The sequence below is a fragment of the Lissotriton vulgaris genome, chromosome 12, assembly GCF_964263255.1.
Source record: "Lissotriton vulgaris chromosome 12, aLisVul1.2, whole genome shotgun sequence".
NCBI lineage: Eukaryota > Metazoa > Chordata > Amphibia > Caudata > Salamandridae > Lissotriton > Lissotriton vulgaris.
In genome coordinates this window covers 21414239-21435147 of record NC_141700.1, presented here as the reverse complement: position 1 = coordinate 21435147, position 20909 = coordinate 21414239, and the positions used below count along the sequence as shown (strand labels likewise).

At 47.7% G+C, this 20909-nt stretch overlaps 1 protein-coding gene across 6 annotated transcripts in view; it reads left to right on the top strand.

Annotated features, from left to right (window-relative positions):
- LOC147673088 (spindlin-1-like) overlaps positions 1–20909 on the top strand; it is a 36140-nt gene that overhangs the window by 1824 nt on the left and 13407 nt on the right. For 5 of the 6 annotated variants that reach the window (XM_086946782.1, XM_086946783.1, XM_086946781.1 and 2 more), the window contains 3 exons: positions 3553–3594; positions 4702–4955; positions 8080–8313. In XM_086946782.1, the coding sequence (XP_086802908.1) occupies positions 3575–3594; positions 4702–4955; positions 8080–8313 (508 nt within the window). In that variant the 5' untranslated portion in view covers positions 3553–3574. Of the gene's footprint in view, positions 1–568; positions 623–3552; positions 3595–4701; positions 4956–8079; positions 8314–20909 lie in introns of those variants that run through there. The other variant, XM_086946786.1, reaches the window with a different exon arrangement.

The following is a 20909-nucleotide window of genomic DNA, read 5'->3' as shown; positions in this document are numbered from 1 at the left end:
TAGTAGTCAAACTTTTTAATGCTGCGCCCCTGTTCGTGTAAAACAAATTCATAATGGCCTCCTATATTGGCTAACATATTTTCTCATAATTCTATAAAATTGACAGGTCCATGTGTATTTGGAAATCCAAACTTTTCAGATATGTTCAGTAATTCTTTTAATAGTGCCTTCAAATACGTGATTGCCAGCATGCTAGTAGTAGAATAGACTCCCTAAAGATGGAAGACTATCCACAGTGTCGTACTGTAACACCTACTTCCAGCCAGGGCATAAGTGAAAAAAGAAAAACATTACTGATGTCGCGTTGCAGAATTGTTATCTTTCACTAAAAACAGCATGATTTCAAGCAGGATAGTAAACGCTCCTCTTGGCCACAACATCCTCCCGGTATAAATGTATGCCCAACAGGAGTGATAACTCTTGTGTTCCGGGCAGTGGCAGAAAGTGTAGTTACATTTTTTTTTCAGTAGAACCTACATCTTTTGGTGCTGAGTTTCAAGCCAACATATTCTGAATATCTAATAATAATAAAATACAGTTTTCTATTAACTTTTCAACTCTAGTATTATTACTATTCTCTACAAAGAATACGCTGTGCATGCAACCATTTTGAACTAGAAAGGTAAGTGACTAAGCAAATAAATTATCAATGGGCTTGATCTATGTTCAAACCGAGAAACCGTGACTTGCTAATTTATAGTAGTTTTCTGTAGTAGTGAGTAGACTATGGAGTTCTGATGTGTATTGGAATAGACATCACATTTTTCCTTATCTGGTGATTGCTTTAGCTAGATATGGAGGTTTATTAAGATAAATGACTGTATATTTGGCAGAAGATTTGAAATTTGATCCCTTCTCGATGCACGGCTGGTGATGGTCTCATGAGCAGAAGGAGATGTGATTGAGTTTCTTTGCAGAGGACACGCGTCTAGCTGTAGAATGATGAACAAAGGCATGAATGAGATTAGCAGGATACTTAAGACTACAGACTAAGCAAGAAATTACAAGAGCATGAGCTCCAGCTTCACTTGACCAGGTTATAGAGGGGGCTTTAATCTTTTTTAGTGAATTAAGCTAAAAGTTATCTGTTTGAGCTTAGGGGTTTCTGATGAGTGAGAGGTTTATTTGGCCGTAAATCCTAGAAATTGTACTGTCTATGGTGGAAGGCTTCAATCCAATACTTTAATAAAGCCAGTAGCAATTGATCAAATGTGTTGAGAGAAGGTGAGATGAAACTGCTTTCAGGGGGTTCAGCATTAGGAAGTTTTAACTTATCCAACTGTCGAGATTGACAAGTGTGGATCCAAAGGTGCGGGCATATGTGGAGGTTGATTTTAGGTAAAGTTACGTGTTGTCTGTACATTTGTGACTTGAGACCCTTATACCGCGAACAGCAAACTCTTTGGCTCCAGATGCAAGTTTAACCAAGTGGGCGCACATATAGGAACCAAAGGAACACTACAGGGTGTTAATACTTTTACTAAAATGTACTTTCCAATCTAACCTAATAGATCATGGTTGGATAAAAAGGAGGAAAACTAGCACAAGAATGACCGCGTGTTCCCATTGATATCAGCTATATTGAAAGTTTCCAAGAGGTTAAGTAGACCAAGTATACTGTGTGCATCGGCCAAGATTTTCAAAGTGGCTTTTCCAGTTCTGCAGACAGACCAGAAGAAAATTGGTCTTTCAATAAGAGGTACTCTTCATTGACCAGAAGGGCAGTTGTCTAGAAGCACATCTCTTAAAGGCTTTCTCAAGACATGGTAGGTTGGTGACTGGTCTGGAGTGAGGAAGGAGGTTGGGATCAAGATGAGATTCTTTCATAGTGGAGGAAATCTTAAGAAGTAGTAGTTTGGGAAATATTCCTGATAGAGCAACGTTTTAACCATAGAGCTCTGTGTCAATAAAAAAAAAAGCTGCTAGTTGGTTTTGAAGATGTTTCCAGCAAGGGCATTTAACCGCATCGCTGCTGCGGTGATTTTTGCGCTGTGCGGCATTTTTAAAAATACCACGTTACATGACGAGCTCAGCTCGTCATCAGCACACGCCACCCGTGTCTGATGACGAGCTGAGCTCGTCATCAGCAGCAAAGGGGTTAAGAAGTAAATCTTATGTGCTCTAGATATAAGATGGGTGAAGGGGGCGGCCTATTGGTTGGTTTCGTGATAGTGTTGCAATGGTAATTGAGTTAGAAGAGAATTACTCTATGGTAGAGTTGAGTGTGTCGGAGATGTAATGTTAAATGTTGCTGCATTTGAGGACCGGTGTAGGCTGGGTGTGCATGTAGTTTAAAATACATTTTGCTGAATTTTAAGACAGATTGATTTGGTTCTTTATGAAGTTATCTTTGGTGGTTTGAATTGGTAGGTTGTAATCTTTACTCATGGCCTTTAACGTCGATCAAATCACAACCAATTCCATTGGTCAACTGAAGAGCTGCTTTCTTATTATTGAAATTAATGTTTTTGTATATTTTTAAACTCATTGGGGACAAAACAAATGTTTCTGGTTCGGAGGTTGATTTATGACCTTCTGAAATAGCGCCTTATCCTGTGCCCTGTGCTTTCACCTATCATGCCTTGTATCAGATAGGTCCTATATTTCTGTTTACTAACAGAGTCCGTATGTGTTGTAGATGGTGGTATCATTCTCTATTTAAGGAACCTATATGCACCTAGGTTGTAGTTGAACAAAAGACTAGTGAATTCCAGATAACTGGGGCTTTTGTTTTTGGGGATTATAGCAAGTGGTGGGAATTCATGGCTGTGCAAACTAAAAACACATTTTGGACTGCAGGAACGAGTTACCATGGTGGGAAGTGGGGGTGTAGAGTTAATAGTAGACTAAAGAAGAACCGTTATGGAGGAGGCTCTAGTAAGCTGAAAAATGATGTTGGAGTTCACCTGTAGTTTGTAGTGTAACTACAGTGATGCATGGAAGTTGAAACGAATAAGTAAAAATAAGGTGTTCGTGATTAGGATAAGTTGCAACACTAAACTAGGGAAGTCGGCAGAGAATGTTGTCGGAAACAAAAATGAATTCTTGCCCATGGGATGTTAGGGGGATAATTAAAATGATGTACGAGCTGGAATATAAATCGAAGGTGTGCCAGTGAAGTAGCAAGAACATAGTTTTGATATGAGGTGACGTTTCGATGAAACTAAAATTGTATAATGCATCTATGAACTATACAGTTAAAACTCCTTCCCACCTGACATATCAACTTATGGACGACTAGACTCTGGGTAGAGCCTAAGCAGAGATCCCTTCCTACATTCTGGCTTCCGTATACCTTTCACTGTTTTAAAGCAGCAAGCTCGAAAGATATAAGGATAGCAAGGGATCACGCTGCACCAATCCCTATCTTTCCGGTAGTTGCAACTTTTCAATGCCTCATCTTCTCCCTGTGCATCAAATTATTTACTGCAAATTGCCCAAAAGTGTAATGCCTTTTTTTATGTCTTTGTTGTATAGACCCTACTAAAATGTAAATCTGCAGTTTGATACAAAAATGACGCTTAGGTATTTGGTTTGTTTTTTCCTACTCAGAGGGAAGCACTTGCAGTTCGAGATGGCTGAAACAAAAGTACGGTATGTTGTATGAAAAACTACTTCAATATAGACTTATTATATTTTCGAAGTGATCAAGCATAGCTTCTCCCAACATTCCAATCACGTTGGAAGCACTCTTATGTAGTTTAAAATAATTGATTTATGCGAAAATGCGGCTATGGTAGTTACAGGAGTTCACAAATTTGTTGTCAAGAGCGAAACCTTGACAATTAACCACATTTTATAGATACTTTATAAGTACTTGCATTATTCTAAACTACTTCTGTGTTTCTTTTTATTAAACAATGTACACTTTGTTCATACTTCTAAGTAACTTTTACACCTTTAAAACTAATGTGTGATAAAAAGCCTCTCAAAATAGAATGATAAAAACCGCCAGTATTTCCCAAATTGTAAAGATTCTTTCAAGCGTTTTTTTCCCTTTAAAGATGTTTTGATTCGTTTTTTTGCTAATATCTTATTGTTAACTTCAGTTTTAATCAAAATATTTCACCAGTAGATCTAAGACTACTCGTGAATATTCAGCACTCACACAAAGTTGCTGTGGTGTTTTTTGAACCATCTGGAATTTCAGTGATGGATAACATTTTGCATGTCTGGAAGTTGACTATTGTCTTTTTGTGTCTTCTGTTTTGAGTAAGTCCACCACAACAGACATTTCAGCTTGCTGTGAGCAAGTACATCAGCATGAGTTAAAAATTACAATGTAGATGTTGGGGCAATATCACCACGGGCTTGCTAAAAAGAAAAAAAAACCTGCCCAAAGATTAGGTCTAGGGTTTGCAAAGTGATTAATGAATTTAAACATTTTGAAAAACATTTACTTCATTTTTAGTATTTTTCATCTTTTCCTGAATTAGGCAGTATTTGTACCTACTCTGAACTATTTTCTCATGAGAATACGTTTGTAAATATGCTTTATTTTTCAATAAAAAATTACAGAACTAAAGTTAATCATATAATTTTTGATACTGTTCAAGATGTTGTTTCAAAAGTTGATATAACATTAATGAGCAAAATACATCATATGGATTCCTACCAAACATAATTCTTGTCACTAGTGTTGACAACTAGAGATTACTGTCTCTTGTTCGGTAACCGCTCTGTCTCTTTCGTTGCTTTTAGGAGTCGCACCACTAAGAAATGTGAAGAGATTGTGGGAGGCCTGCAGCTGTCCAGCCTGATTGGAGAGAGAGTCCAGCACGGCTGGCAGGAAAAGAATGGCACCATCAGCCAGTGGGAAGGCTTGGTGCTGGACCAGGTGGAAGTGAAGCCTGGCCTGTACCTGGTGATCTATGATGGAGTTGACTGCGTTTACGGGATTGAACTCTTTAAGGACAAGCGGGTGAAGAAGCTTCAGATCATGCCCAGGAGGTCCTGTGAGTACAAACCCTCAATACACTGGGTCAAGCTCCGTACTCTAGAGTTTAAGTTGGATGGGACAGAGTAGGGTCACTTCCATTACTCTCTCCAAGTTAAAGTGCTATCTCCTGTGTTATCTGACTCACAGCCCAGGAACAATACTTTTAAGAGGCTTTCACTACTGTAAAAGCTTTATGTCCAGCTGGCTTACATAGTCACATGAGTGAATGCACTCGTAAATCGATATATTTAAAACTCGCTCAGTTATTTCTTGTACTTGCAGCATATGTGGTAATATTGATCTGTGACACATCTGGCTTGTAATAGTGCTGATTAAAAATTGAATAAAATACTGACAGTGAAACTGAAGGACGCTTATCTTTGGACCCAAGTGCGATATAAAAATGCATCGAATAACTTTTTGCATGGATTTTGACAGCATCGAAAGACCACTGACTTGATTTAGTCTTTCATTTTTGCAGCCTGCTGCAGCATTGATGTTTCTGCTGGCTTCCGTTTCTTAAATAGATGTCTAGTTGAATTTTTTGTTACCAGAGGATTCCCTGTAGAATTTTGGGTTACTGGTTGAAGGGGGTGAAACCCTACTTATGATGCACCACAGTTCTTGACAGGATGTAATGCAAGCAAACACCAAATTAACCTGTGCTTCACCCTCTGGTAGCTTGGCGCAAAAGCTGTCAAGCTTAACTTGGAGGCAGCGTGTAAAGTTTTTATGCAGAACATAACCAGTAATAAAGTGAAAACTCAACAGCGACATTTCACGCCAATTCAGAAAAATAGTTACATTTAATTTTTTGACGCCAAAATGACAAATCCAATCATTAGAACCGGAAGTAAGCAATGTTAAAGATTTAAGTAAAAATTGTACTTAAATGCACGCAATGCTAACTGTGATTATCTGGTTGTGACAGACTGGGACAAAGTCACAAGTTCAGGCTGACCGTAATGGAGCATGGGCCGGATACAGGGGCCAAGTTAAGGCTACTGAAAAAGTACCTTAAAACCTGGTTGCAGAGCTTTGCAAGGTCCTACTCTGAGAATGTGTTGCACAGGAGCAGTTCCAAGGAGCTGGGGGCTACAATGGGAGGTCCTGCATTGCGCAGCATGGTTCTGAGGGGCTGTGGGCTGCGACACGAGGTCCTGCGCAGAAGAAACATCGTTCAGTGGTGGTTTCGAGGGGCTGCGATGCAAGGCCCTGCATAGAGGAAGCATCTTTCAGCGACGGTTCAGATGCGGAGCTGCGATATGTCACTCTGCGTCTGTTCTGCTAAGACCACAGCTGGGCTGGCAGTGCTCCTTTAGGCTGACTTCAAAGGGTCCATGTCTGGGGTGGCACAACTTTGTGGACAAGACTCGGGCAGAGTCCAGTTTCATGGTGGTAGCAGCTTTTTCTGTCCCTGAGTCTGTGATCAGGAGGCCAGCCAACTAGTCCTTGTAGTTACTCTAGTGGTACAGGATTCAAGAGGCAGGTTCAGTTTGTCTCACTCGGTCAGCAGGGCAGCAGATTGGCAGTCCTCCTTGCAGCGCAGCAGTCTTTCTTCTGAGTCTTCTGCAAGTTCAGGAGTTCAGACTGAGAGTTCACTATTTAGCCTTTGTGCGAGCTTTGAAGGAGAAGTTTCTAGATGGTTCGCCCCTAGAGGTGTTAGGAATTTCCTTCCTCCCTGCCATGGCCTCAGCTTCTGGGGGCAGAGGGGGGGCACAAAAGACTAGTGTGAAACCTTTGTGAGTGTGCTGAGGCAGAGCCTTTGTGATGTGTAAGTGTGGTTGGTGACAGCTCTTACCCCCATCTAATCGGAGATGGCCCATTCTGCCAAGACCTATAACCCCTTTGTCTCACTGTCTGAGAGCAATACACAAAGACCAAATGCCAGTTTTACCTAGTCATGTGTCCTAGTGTATAGGCTGCAGGCACCAAACGGTCTGGGCAAGAAAATGCAAACTTTCTAAAAGTGGCATTTTCAGAATTGTGACAAAAATCCAACTTTACCATTAGAGGGTTCAAAATTACAATTCTCTAGAGAGCGAATTCAACATTTCTACCTGTTCCCAATGAAAAGTTATCACATATTAAATGTAATGAGGTAACCCAATGTTATCCTATGGGAGTGGTATGCCTTTCAGTAGTGCAAAACTAATTTAAGGAGTTTTCACTACAAGGATATGTAAAAGTTAAAAGTAAAAGCCTGACTTTTCAAAAACACAGGACCCTGTCCTATGGGCTGTTTAGGGCCTTCCTTTGGGGTGACTGATATGTATTAAAAAGAAAGGTTTACCCACCCATGGCAAAATGTTTATTCTGCCAGGTCAAAATGACAGTTTAAAACGGCATACAGGCTGCAGTGCCAGACCTGAGACATGTTTGACAGAGCTATGTAAGTGGGTGGTACAATAAGTGCTGTAGGTCCACTAGCAGCATTCATTTACTGGTCCTGGGTACATGTAGTACCACTTTACTAGGGACTTGCAAGTAAATTAAATGTGCCAATTTGGTGCACGCCAGTTTCATCATGTTTAAAGTGGAGAGAGCACAAGCACTTTAGCACTGGTTAGCAGTGGTAAAGTGCGCAGAGTCCTACAAGCCAACATAGACTGGTACATAAAACATGAGGGTGAAGGCAAAAGACTTGGGGATGACCCTGCAGAGAGGACCAGGTCCACCACTCTCCCCACGTGTACCTTGTAAATGCCCTTCTAGGACGCCTCTTTGAAGGTGTGCTGAAGCTCCCTATATCTGACACACATACTCAGTGTCTTTGAGTATGCCAACCAGCTCTCAGCCATACTGACGCACTGGTCTTGTGCTTTATAAATAAGTAGAAAGATGTTTTAGTAGATGCCCTGAAATGTCTGAATGTATGGAAATTTGTTCACAAGCTTTTCCAGGCGGACTTTTTTTTCCTTTTTTTTTTTTTTCTGCCTGCCTGCCTGCATTGAAAGTTGTTGCTTCATTACCAGATTTCGCCAAGCATATCCTGTATGTTTCCCCCCAAGCATGCCCTACTTAGTTCTACCAGGAGCATGTAGCAATTGCCCCAGATGATCTTCGATACCCCCTTGGGGCCTAGAGAGATAGACGTACAAATATAGCACCCTCAATTGTTCTTTGTCTCTCCCCTCTAGTTACGGCCACTGAAGAGGAGATCCGCATTGCAGAGGAGCTGGTTGGGAAGGCAGTGGAGCACGTCTTCGAGAAAGATGATGGCAGTAAGGTACAGTGGCGTGGGATGGTGCTCTGCCATGCCCCCATCATGAGCAGCTGGCACTACATCACCTACGAGAAGGATCCGGTCCTCTACATGTACCATCTACACGAGGACTACGAGATAGGAGACCTGCGTATCCTGACAGATAAAGGTAATGGAGGGCGCATGATAGTCCTCTGGTCCTCATTTTGATAGCATGATTTGCTCTGTTCCACTCTGGTGCCAGTGTTGCAGCTGGTAATAGCCACAAGTGAGGTTTTGCACTCCCAAGCCACATGTAGCAGATGTTTGGCTACAGGGAGGGAGATCAAGGGATGGTCCTTACTGATAGTAGCCTGGCAAGAACTTGTATCGCGTTGCTGGTACTTTAGAACTGCCAGTTGTTTCTTCTGTGTTGTTGTACAAGCCACACCATCTTCCACAGCTGCCTGTTCAAGAATATTTTATGACTTTGCAACTGGCGCAAACACTGCAAATATACCAGTATGTCAGTGGGGTAGGAAATGGCGTGTACTGAGTTTGTTTTAATTAAGTGCATAGATTCATGTTTGGGTAACCAGGAATGTATTTTTAATTTCAATCGTTTTTTATTGGCCTCAAATTTTTCACATTTGTTTCCACCACGCACATTTTTGCTTTCTTCCTGATTTCTTAGTTTTTAGCTGTCCTTTGTGTTTGTTTGCAGTTTTATTTTGATGTCCTTTGTAGTTTTCTTGATGTCATTACCACTTTTCTGCCTTTTATTTCCTTCAATTTCTTGTCTGTGTGCTGCACTTTTCCTCTGAATCTTTCACTGCCTCCCTTGGATACATCTATTTGCTCTGGTGAAGATTCAGTTTAGACTGACTGTTAATGGCTGAACATGGCTAGCTTAAACAACAAACTAGTACACTGTAAAGACTTGACTTTCTTGAGACTCTTTTGTTTCCTTGTTAGATTGGACATCACTGATCTTTTATTTTACAATTTAGTAGATGAGCGCAAACATAGCAAGGCTTAACCTCCAAGCTCCGGCAAGAATAATCCTACTCTCCTATCCAAATTAGAATGGCCAGCGTAATGTTCACACGGAGGGTTATTAACCTCCACAGCAGATGTGTTTGATTGTACTTGTCAGGACTTCTTAAGAGTACGTGTGTGGACCACATTAACAATGATGATATACCTACCTGTTTGCCTTCATATAAGAGGTAATTCCAATACAATTGGAGCGTAGTTAATTCATAGACTCTTCAGAGATAAATTGGCAGTAGCTTGGGTGGTCGCTGAACCATGCAGCTATTTCTTGAGTTGCAATTGCTGTCTAGGCCAATAACCGTCTAGTTAAAACATATTAAGTACTGGTAGGAGTAGGTTTCATTGGGGTTCTCCCAATAAAACTTATTTCTGGTGAGGAAACACTACTATGTTTTTTTTCAAACTGAAAATACCTTAAAAATCATTATTTTATGGTGTCATGAATGTAAAGTCCTTGACTCTCTGTCATAGTTAGGGGGCCTGAAACATTAGAAATAAGTTCACTGAGCCTTGAAAAAGTCCTGAGAAGAACACATGTTGGAAGCGGCCTTAATTACCTTTCATATGTACTTTACAGTGTCAGTTCGCAATTTTACACCTGACACCCACTCCAGACACTTGTAACAGATATTTATAAACACAATGTGTGCTGCCCCGCATTGTGTAAAGGTTTGCCTATGTTCATATTGGAGTGTCACTGCAACAAATGATGGACTGAAGGATTCAAACATTCTCCCCCAGTTAAGAGATCCATTGTTCTTTTGCCCAATACACCACCTCGTCAGGCATACAGCGTGATACCACTAATATTTTTCAAACAATCGGACAAGTAGCTCAGCTGTCTGTGGGATAGTTTGTAGGTTGATGCATACAATGTGCTAGCTTGATGGATTTAGGCTCAGATCTCTGTACTGGGGGGAATGTTTGACATTGTTCAACATTCTCTTCATCAATTGTTCTTTTTGCAATTGTGACCCCCGAGTGGGATGGGTAGGCCCAGATGTGATAACTGTGCTCTCCATGCCACTGCAGTCAAGCTATCCTGGCTGATGAGGGGTGAAACCCCGAAACCGTTCCTAGGATGCTTGGTTCCAGTCCAGGGAGGACCTGGCTTATGGATATGAAGCATGCCATCTGCTTCTGTTCAGACTGGGTTGTGTACTGTCCATCTTATGGTGTCAGTTTGTTCCCTGGATACTTGAGAGGCCTGCATTCTGCCTTTCATGTTTTTCATAGATGGGGGAGGAAGAAGGATCCTCTCACTACAGCTCAGTTTTTAAGATTTCTGACAGAGTTTAGGATGTTGAAGTAGCTTTGCAAATGTTTTTAGCATTTTAAGGTCCTCTGAGTAGTATCCTCTTGAAGTCACCTCAGTTTTCTCCTAATACATTTTCCATACTGGTGATACTCTTATCTGAAAGAAACAGGTTAGTTATAGATTCCTTAACTTAGAATTGCCCCCTCCCGTTAGACTGGATCGAGAAAGTTTTTTCGTCAGCAATACCTCTGCGCGTGGGAAGGTGGCATCGGTTGGTCCTGCGTCAGTCATCGTGGTAGCCGGGATTACGTCGCAGCTACTTACATCCCCCCTCGCTCGCTGACGTCAGTTCGTTCTTTTTCCGCGCCAGCCAGGGCAGATACGGGAAGAGCGGTACCTCAGTCGATTTTTGACTTACTTTTTCTCGACTTTTGTGGGCTTCTTGTCTCGAATCTCGGACTCCGAACGGGTGCATGAGGGATACCCAGTTTCAAGTTCTGCGGTCCCTGTGATGTCGGTGTCTGATCCGCACCGCGTGAGCCTCTGTTGCCTGGAGCGCGATCACTACTTCAAGTCGTGCTCCGACTGCCAGTCGATGGTGACAAAGGCTTTGCGTGAGCGGTTCCGAAATCTGCTTGAACGCCAGCAGTCGGCTCCGCGCCGTTCGAGGGACCGGTCGCGGAGCCACCACCATTCTAGTTCTAAGTCATCGAAGTTTTCGCACTCTGGGTCGGGTAAGTCGAAGCATAAGAAGTGGAAGAAGCATTGTCGCTCTTCGACTTCTCGTCGGTCGGCCGATCCGGCGAGGCACACGGGTGGTGCATCTCCCACGGCTCCGTTCGCGGAGCCCGAAGAGTCAACTCTAAGTTTCCCTCCCTTTCCGGGACCCGGAGCGACCCCGGCCCAGCTTTGTATGCTCTACGAGGCGATGCATGCCATCTTTAAACGGACCGACCCAGCCGGCGCGCCTTCGGGCCCCGCATACTCGGTTGGGGGGCCTAGGTCTGCGCTGCCGGCGGCGCCGGCACCGCAGGCCCCCCTTGGATCCAGGCCTGGATCCACATCAGCGCCGGTTGACCTTCTTACGCGTTTGACGCTGGTTGGCTCCCCGGCTGACGTCGACCCCAGCCTCCATCCCGACGTGGAGCCGGACCGGCGGCGTCCGATGCCGGATACGGCGCCTAGTGGGATTTATGTGCCCCTGTTCACTACTGGGGTTCCTTTTAAGCCAGGTTGGCACCCAGAGGATGAGGGCTGGGAGGGGTCCGGTGACCCTTTGACTGACCAGTTAGACACTGAGCCAGAGTGGATAGAGGAACTGCAGGATGCCAGTGGTCTTGACACCTCTCATGTTGTCTCCTCCTACCGTGGCTACGGAGGAGGAAGCGTCATACGCAGTGGTGTTGCGTAGGGCGGCCGAGGCACTCAACCTCGAGCTTCCTGCGGTGGAGGTCAGGACTAACCTCCTGACAGAGGTGCTTCAACCGGCTGCGAGCTCTTCGGAGCCCTTGCTGCTGTTTAATGAGGCCCTCACAGATGTCCTTTTGGGCACGTGGCCCAGGACCAACACGGGGGCTCCCGTGGACCGGATGATTGTCCAACGTCGGCTCTGGGCGACCCCTCTTTCCTTTCCCAACACCCCACCCCGGAAAGCTTGGTAGTTCAAGCTTCTACCTACAAGAGCGCCTTCCCTACCGCTCCACCGGAAAGAGAATTCAAGAATCTGGATCACCGCAGCAAGAAAATGTTCTCTTCCTCCAGCTTTGGACTGCGATCCGTAAACACCGCATGTCTCTTGGGCCGATGTTCGCACTCCGTGTGGGATACCATTTTAACGTTGCTGCTACGCCTGGATGAGGTCCATTGGCTTTTCAGGGGATGTCCAGAACACCTTGATGGGCATGCCCTTTGATGGCCGTCGCCTTTTTGGGAACAAAGCAGACAACGCCCCAGAGCGCTTCAAGAACTCACAGGCTACGGCTAAGTCCTTAGGCCCCTCCAACACCCGGCACAGTCTGCTTTTCACCCCTTTTGTGGCTATGGAAGGACTGCCCCGCTACGTCCCACCCAGACACCAGGCCGCAGCAAGTTACCCAACCTTCGTGCGGCTGGGCGCGTGGAAACAACCGGCGTGGTTCCGGGGACCAAAGGGCTGGTCAGTCCACCAAACCCTCCTAATCCGACCTGTTCGGCCCATAAAACACCAGTGGGCGGCAGGATTCGCCATCACCTCCCCCACTGGCGCACCAGCACATCGGACAGGTGGGTTTTGCACGTCTCGAAGACTGGACGTTGAAGGCGGGCTCGCCACAGGCAGTCGTCTCCCACCTCCAGACTACGGCTGACCTCCCGCATTTGCTGGGGTTCTCCATCAATGTGCTGAAGTCACACCTGATTCTCTCTCAGAAGCTCCTCTTCATCGAAGCGGTACTGGATACGACTCGGTTTCGGGTCTATCCTCCCGAACAGCGAGTCTGGGCTATACAGGCTATGATTCCGATCTTTCAGCCGCTATCCCGGGTTTTGGCCACAATAACCCTGAGGCTGCTGGGCCTCATGGCTTCCTGCATCCTGCAGGTCGATCATGCCAGGTGGCATATGCAGGTTCTGCAGTGGGACCTGAAGTTCCAGTGGGCACAGCATCCATGGAATCTGGCCGATTGCGTCCAGATCTCAGAGGGCAACACCACCGCCATGTGGTACTGCAACCAGCAGGGAGGGTGGTTTCAAGGACCCTATGTCAGGAGGCCCTATGCCTCTGGATATGGCTGGAACATCAGGGCATTTCCTTGGTGGTTCAACACCTGGCAGGCTCTCTGAACACTAGGGCGGACGAACTCAGCCGCAGGTGCATGATCGATCACGAATGGCGTCTTCACTCTGAGGTGGTGCAAGGTCTCTTTCAACAGTGGGGAAAGACTTGGTTAGATATATTCGCCACCGAAGAGAACGCGCAATGTCAGCAATTCTGCTAGTTGGAATTTCCAAGACTGCACTCGCTCTGCATCGCTTTTCGCCACGAGTGGGGTTGCGGTCTGTTGTACTCTTTTCCGTCTATATCACTACTGCCCAGAGTGCTGAAGAAGATCAGACTCGACCGGGCCTAGGTCATTCTTGTGGCTCCGGATCGGGCACGGAGAGTCTGGTATCCCGAGCCGCTCAACATGGCCATCGATCCTCCGATCAGACTGCCTCTTCAGGAGGATCTTCTGTCGCAGCAGCAGGGGACTGTCCTCTCCCCCCCCCCCCCCAACCTGTCCAGTCTCTACCTCCTTATGTGGAGATTGAGCGACGGCAGTTGACGTATTTCGACGTGCCTCCCGAAGTCTGTGACGCAATCTTGGCAGCCAGGCATTCCTCCAAAAAGACGGTATACGCCTGTAGGTGGAACAAGTTTGAAGCATGGTGCACATCAAAGGCTTCGGATCCCCTTTCTGCCCCTCTTTCTGAGGTGCTCTGGTTTCTTCTCTCTTTAGCCCAGCAGGGCTCTGCTCTGGGCACTATCAAGGGCTATCTTTCAGCCTTCCTTCGGTTGCTAGATCAGCCTACTCTTTTCAAGTCCCCGGTTGTTAACCGTTTCCTAAAAGGCTTAATGCACCTTTTTCCTCCAATCCCCTTCGTTATGCCTCAGTGGGACTTGAATCTTGTGCTGACCTATTTAATGTGTGCTTCCTTTGAGCCACTGCATGACTGTCCTTTACGTCTTTTGACTCTTAAAACTGCTTTCCTGGTAGCCAACCCTTCTGCTAGAAGGGTGAGCGACCTCCAGGCTCTTTTTTTAGGTCTCGCCTGTCGATGCGCATGCGCATCGAGCAAGCGAGACTATAGGGGCTCATCGACTCTTTATCTAACTTGCAAGGAATCGTGGCGATTCCTTGCAGTGCCCGTGACTTTTAAGGTCAATGCGCATGCGCATTGAGCTTATGCGCATGCGCATTGACCTTAAAAGCGCATGCGCGTGCACGTCCGTCTCCTAACAACACACACACACCCTCTCCCCCGCTCCGCCCCCTCCCGCCGTGTCGCATTTCTCTTTCTCCTCCCCCTCCCCTCTCTCCCCTCCGTCTCGTTTCACACACACCCTCTCCCCCGCTCCGCCCCCTCCCCGCCAACACCGCCTCGCGAGCTCGTCATTCCAAACCCGCCCTCCCCCGCCATTGCATCGCTGTATTTCTTAACAGTTCACCCATTTACTCACAGTTTTCCCAGTGCACCTAGATTCAGGCTGAGTTGGTGATCGCCACGGTTGCACGAGTTTCCTTACACCGCCATTCCTCTTACACAGACTTGGAAAGACCGAAAAATAAAATAATTAAAACAACATTTGCTGTTTTATTTGCGGATGACAAGGTTACTCGCCATTCCAATACTTTAGGCCCCCTCCCGCCGTGTCGCATTTCTCTTTCTCCTCCCCCTCCCCTCTCTTCCTTCCGTCGTGTCGCACCTCTCCCCTCTCCGCCCCCTCCCCGCTCCGCCCCCTCCCCCTCCCCCTCCCTCCGTGTCGCATTTCTCCTCTCCCTCTCCGCCCCCTCCCCGCCGTGTTACGGTGAAAGGCTTGTTTTATAGTTGACAAAAGTTAATTTGTTGACACCAGCTGTCTTTTTCACCTCGCGATGAAATGTCACAAACGGGAATAGTCCTCAGTAAAGATACAAGCTCTACCTCCGCCTTGCCTCGCAGTTCCCCTTAACATTGCATCGCTGTATTTCTTAACAGTTCACCCATTTACTCACAGTTTTCCCAGTGCACCTAGATTCAGGCTGAGTTGGTGATCGCCACGGTTGCACGAGTTTCCTTACACCGCCATTCCTCTTACACAGACTTGGAAAGACCGGAAAATAAAATAATTAAAACAACATTTGCTGTTTTATTTGCGGATGACAAGGTTACTCGCCATTCCAATACTTTAGAAAAATAGCAACAGTTATTGTACTTACTGTTTTTTTTTTTTATTGATTTTTTTTATTTTCATTACAATTATTGGGAGAGGTTTTGTGTACAGCTCCCATGTTTTCGCCTCGGGTACGCTCTGTGGTTCTGTGTCACGTGTCTTGAGAAGTCACTGCTTTAATGTTATATATATTTGAACGAGCTGGTAATGCGTCACCCGAAGATTTTTCTGATGTAACTGTGTTAAACCCTGCTCCTAGCCTTACTCGGCAGTAGTGTGAGCAGAAGCCTCTGGCATGTTGGTTAAAGAGGGAAAATGCACGCTTCTTTGTTCAGTGCAATCAGAGTGAAGCTCGCTGAGCTGCCTAAGATCCATTTCTTCCTTTCAGTGCAGGGTCGCCGTGTATCCCAGAGGTGGTGCAGGGCGAGGCGCCCTTGCAGCGAGTTGCTCCTGCGCCGATAGCAGGCTCTGGTGTTTGCGGTCTCCACGCTGGGCTCGCGCGGTTGCTAGGCCGTGTCAGATGACGCCAGCTCACATGACACCCGTTACAGAGAAGTGCGTGGCCAGCATTGGAGCACCCTTGCAGCCGGGGGCAGGGCAGGGCAGGGCAGCACAGCACGTCCAGGATAAACCTACCACAGCACAGCCCTCCTGGCAGGTCTTGTGACCGAGGGACTGACTGTATAATCCCACCCTCAACCCCTCACCCTCCCTCACCCTCACTCACCCTCAACCCCTCACCCTCACTCACCCTCAACCCCTCACCCTCAATCACTCACCCACACTCACCCACACTCACCCCCACTCACCCTCACTCACACTCACTCACCCTCACTCACCCTCACTCACCCTCACTCACCCTCACCCTCACTCACCCTCAACCCCTCACCCTCACTCACCCTCAACCCCTCACCCACCCTCAACCCCTCACCCTCACTCACCCTCAACCCCTCACCCTCAACCCCTCACTCACCCTCACTCACCCTCACCCTCAACCCCTCAGCCTCACCCTCACTCACCCTCACCCACCCTCACTCACCCTCACTCACCTTCACCCTCACTCACCCTCAACCCCTCACCCTCACTCACCCCCACTCACCCTCAACCCCTCAACCTCAACCCCTCACCCTCCCTCACCCTCACTCACCCTCAACCCCTCACCCTCACTCACCCTCAACCCCTCACCCTCACTCACCCTCAACCCCTCACACTCAATCCCTCACCCTCACCCACACTCACCCCCACTCACCCTCACCCTCACTCACACTCACCCACCCTCACTCACCCTCACCCTCACCCACCCTCACTCACCCTCACCCTCACTCACCCTCACCCTCAACCCCTCACCCTCAACCCCTCACCCACCCTCAACCCCTCACCCTCACTCACCCTCAACCCCTCAACCCCTCACCCTCAACCCCTCAGCCTCACCCTCACTCACCCTCACATGACACCCGTTACAGAGAAGTGCGTGGCCAGCATTGGAGCACCCTTGCAGCCGGGGGCAGGGCAGGGCAGGGCAGCACAGCACGTCCGGGATAAACCTACCACAGCACAGCCCTCCTGGCAGGTCTTGTGACCGAGGGACTGACTGTATAATCCCACCCTCAACCCCTCACCCTCCCTCACCCTCACTCACCCTCAACCCCTCACCCTCACTCACCCTCAACCCCTCACCCTCAACCCCTCACTCACCCTCACTCACCCTCACCCTCAACCCCTCAGCCTCACCCTCACTCACCCTCACCCACCCTCACTCACCCTCACTCACCTTCACCCTCACTCACCCTCAACCCCTCACCCTCACTCACCCCCACTCACCCTCAACCCCTCAACCTCAACCCCTCACCCTCCCTCACCCTCACTCACCCTCAACCCCTCACCCTCACTCACCCTCAACCCCTCACCCTCACTCACCCTCAACCCCTCACCCTCAATCCCTCACCCTCACCCACACTCACCCTCACTCACACTCACCCACCCTCACTCACCCTCACCCTCACTCACCCTCACCCTCACCCCCAACCCCTCACCCTCAACCCCTCACCCCCAACCCCTCACCCACCCTCAACCCCTCACCCTCACTCACCCTCAACCCCTCACCCTCAACCCCTCACTCACCCTCACCCTCAACCCCTCAGCCTCACCCTCACTCACCCTCACTCACCCTCAACCCCTCACCCTCACTCACCCTCAACCTCATGCTAAAGATTTACAAAAAAACCCATAAACAATTCTAAAAGCACTAACTCTAATGCTGCGAGACCTATTGCATTTCTAATGCTTGTTCTAAGTCTCCTTTCCTGTCTGTCCCTCCGGATAAGGTAGTTCTTCGGACCCGTCCATCCTTCCTTCCTAAGGTGGTCACAGCCTTCCACATCGGGCAGACATTACTTTGCCCACCTTCTTTCCCCCTCCACATCATTCAAAGGAGGAAGAGAGTCTCCACCGTCTGGACCCAAAACGTGCACTCTCCTCCTGTCTAGATCGCACAAAACAGTTCCGGATGGATGATAAACTTTTTTGTTTGTTACGTGGGCGCAAAGAAGGGTCGGTACGTACACAAATGCACCATTTATCGATGGGTCGTGTTGTGTATTAAGGCTAGTTACTCTCTGGCTGAAAAAGAGCCTCCAGTCTGGCTATGCACTCACTCCACCTGGGCGACGGCAGCCACTACTGCCTTGGGATGGCGAGTGCTTCTGAATGACATCTGTCAGGCAGCCACATGGGCATCGCTGCACACGTTCAACATACACTACTGCCTGGACAGCCAAGTTCTCCATGAGTTTCTGGTTTGATGTTGGTTTGCAGATCCACCACCGGGTATGGTATTGCTGGGTATCTATTCTAAGGTAAGGAATCTATAACTAGTGTGTTTCTTTCAGATGCACAAGTTACTTACCTTCGGTAACGATATATCTGTAAGAAACATTAGTTTTTTCTTTTTTTTAAAAAAACCTTTATTTTCAAAAGTTTTTATGAGCAATACAAAAAGCAAAAAGACCTACCCCCCACATGGGCATTGTTACAAACAATAGTACACAGGTCGATGGACTCATTATGGCACTCTACAGAAAGGACTACATCTGCAAGCAAGGAAGTTCATGTGACAGAGAAACATTACCAGAATTACAGCTCAAGTATACGTGAGGAAGTCAGAGCAGGACCCAAGAGCAGCACCCCACAATCAAGTACTCATAGACGTGCATTCCCCCCCCCCAGGCCTGATTCAGATGAAGAGAACAGGTCGCCGCTGGTACCCTTGGAATCAGAGTGTGACTCCGTGCCAAACCCTGCCATACACAGGGTTTGCTAAGCCAACAGGTCTTCCTGCAATTTGTCATCTTTTCTGGAGTTCTGCATATGCGTTTTTTCCTCCGCAAGTGCCCATTCCCTCAAATTCCCAAGCCAAATATCTACCTCAGGGGCCCTCTGTCCCATCCATGTGATAGCAACCCTGCGCCTAGCCAAAACTAGTCAAGTCAAGTCAGAAATTTATATAGCGCGCTACATACCCATAGGGTCTCAAGGCGCTTGAGGAAGGGGGAAAATTACTTGTCGAATATCCAAGTTTTAAGTTGCTTTCTGAATGCTAGGTGGTTCTGAGTAAGCCGAAGGTGAGTGGGAAGAGAGTTCCAGGTTTTGGCTGCCAGGTAGGAGAAGGATCTACCTCCCATGGTGGCTTTGTTGATGCGGGGAACAGTGGCCAGGGCTTGGTTGGAGGATCGTAGTTGACGGGAGGGGTGTAGAAGGACAGTCGTGTGTTGAGGCATTCGGGTCCAAGTTCGTAAAGTGCTTTGTGTGCGTGGGTTAATAGGCGGAAGGTGATTCTCTTATTTACGGGGAGCCAGTGGAGTTTTTTCAGGTGACCAGAGATGTGTTCTTTACACGGGATATCAAGTATGAGCCTGGCTGAGGCGTTCTGGATGCGTTGGAGTTTTTTCTGGAGTTTTGCGGTGGAACCGGCGTATAGGGTGTTTCCGTAGTCCAGGCGACTCGTGACAAGTGCGTGAGTGACCGATTTTCTAGTTTCGGTGGGGATCCAGCGAAAAGTTTTTTTGAGCATGCGAAGAATGTTGAAGCAGGATGATGAGACAGCGTTGACTTGTCTGGTCATTGAGAGTGAGGAGTCCAGGATGACGCCCAGGTTCCATGCGTGGTCCGTCGGGATGGGTGCTTTTCCAAGGGCCTCTGGCCACCAAGAGTCGTCCCAGGCGGAGGGGGAGGTACCTAAGATTAGGACTTCTGTTTTGTCTGAATTCAGTTTCAGACGGCTGTGTTTCATCCACTCGGCTACTTCTTTCATTCCTTCGTGTAAGTTGTTTTTGGCGGTGTTGGGGTTCTTGGTGAGTGAGAGGATCAGTTGGGTGTCGTCAGCGTAGGAGATGATGTTGAGATTGTGTTGACGAACGATGGCTGCGAGGGGGCTCATGTATACGTTGAAGAGGGTGGGGCTGAGTGACGATCCTTGCGGCACGCCGCAGATGACTTCAGAGGCCTCTGATTTGAATGGAGGGAGCCGGACTCTCTGAGTTCTTCCGGTGAGCAACGAGGTGATCCATTCCAGTGCTTTTCCTTGGATTCCGATGTTACTGAGGCGCTGTAATAGGGTGCTGTGGCAGACTGAGTCGAAGGCTGCGGAGAGGTCAAGGAGGATGAGGGCGACTGTTTCTCCATTGTCCAGTAGGGTTCGAATGTCGTCTGTTGCTGCGATGAGTGCGGTCTCAGTACTGTGTTTGGCTCGGAATCCGGACTGTGAGGGGTCGAGGGATTTGTTGCTTTCGAGAAAGGCGGCAAGCTGGTTGTTGACAGCTTTTTCGATGACTTTGGCCGGGAAAGGAAGGAGCGAGATGAGGCGGTAGTTTTTGAGTTCGGTGGGGTCAGCTGTGGGTTTTTTCAGAAGGGCGCTGAGTTCTGCGTGTTTCCAGCTTTCCGGGAAGGTGGCGGAGTTGAGGGAGCAGTTGATGACGTCTGGGAGGCGTGGTGCTATGATGGAGTCTGCTTTGTTGAAGATGTGGTGAGGGCATGGGTCAGTTGGGGATCCTGAGTGGATGGAGTTCATCAGGCGGATGGTGTCCTCAGTGGAGATTGGGTTCCAGTTGTTAAGGATGTTCAAGGGGGGAGAAGGTCCTGCAGAAGGTTGGGTGGGTTGGTCTTCGGGTCGGTTGTCGAAGCTGTTGTGGATGTCTGCAATTTTGTTGTGGAAGAAGGAGGCTAGGGAGTCGCAGAGGGCTTGAGAGGGGGTGATGTCGTTGGAGTTTGCTGATGGGTTGGTAAATTCTTTGACGATGTTGAATAACTCCTTGCTATTGTATTGCATCAACTGCAGCATCCTATACAGAAGTTTCCGTTTCCTGGGCCTAGGCACCAAACCCAACAGACAATGCAAGGGGGACAAGTCAATTCGAAGCCCGGTGGTGGCTACAATGCGACTCACCACCCCGGTCCAGAAGCTCCCCACCGAAGAACATTCCCAGGCCATATGCAAAAATCCCGCCCCTGCTGTGCCACACTTGGGGCAGTTGTCCCGTCCATCCGTCGAGTAACTACTCACCGTATTGGGGGTAAGATAGGTGCG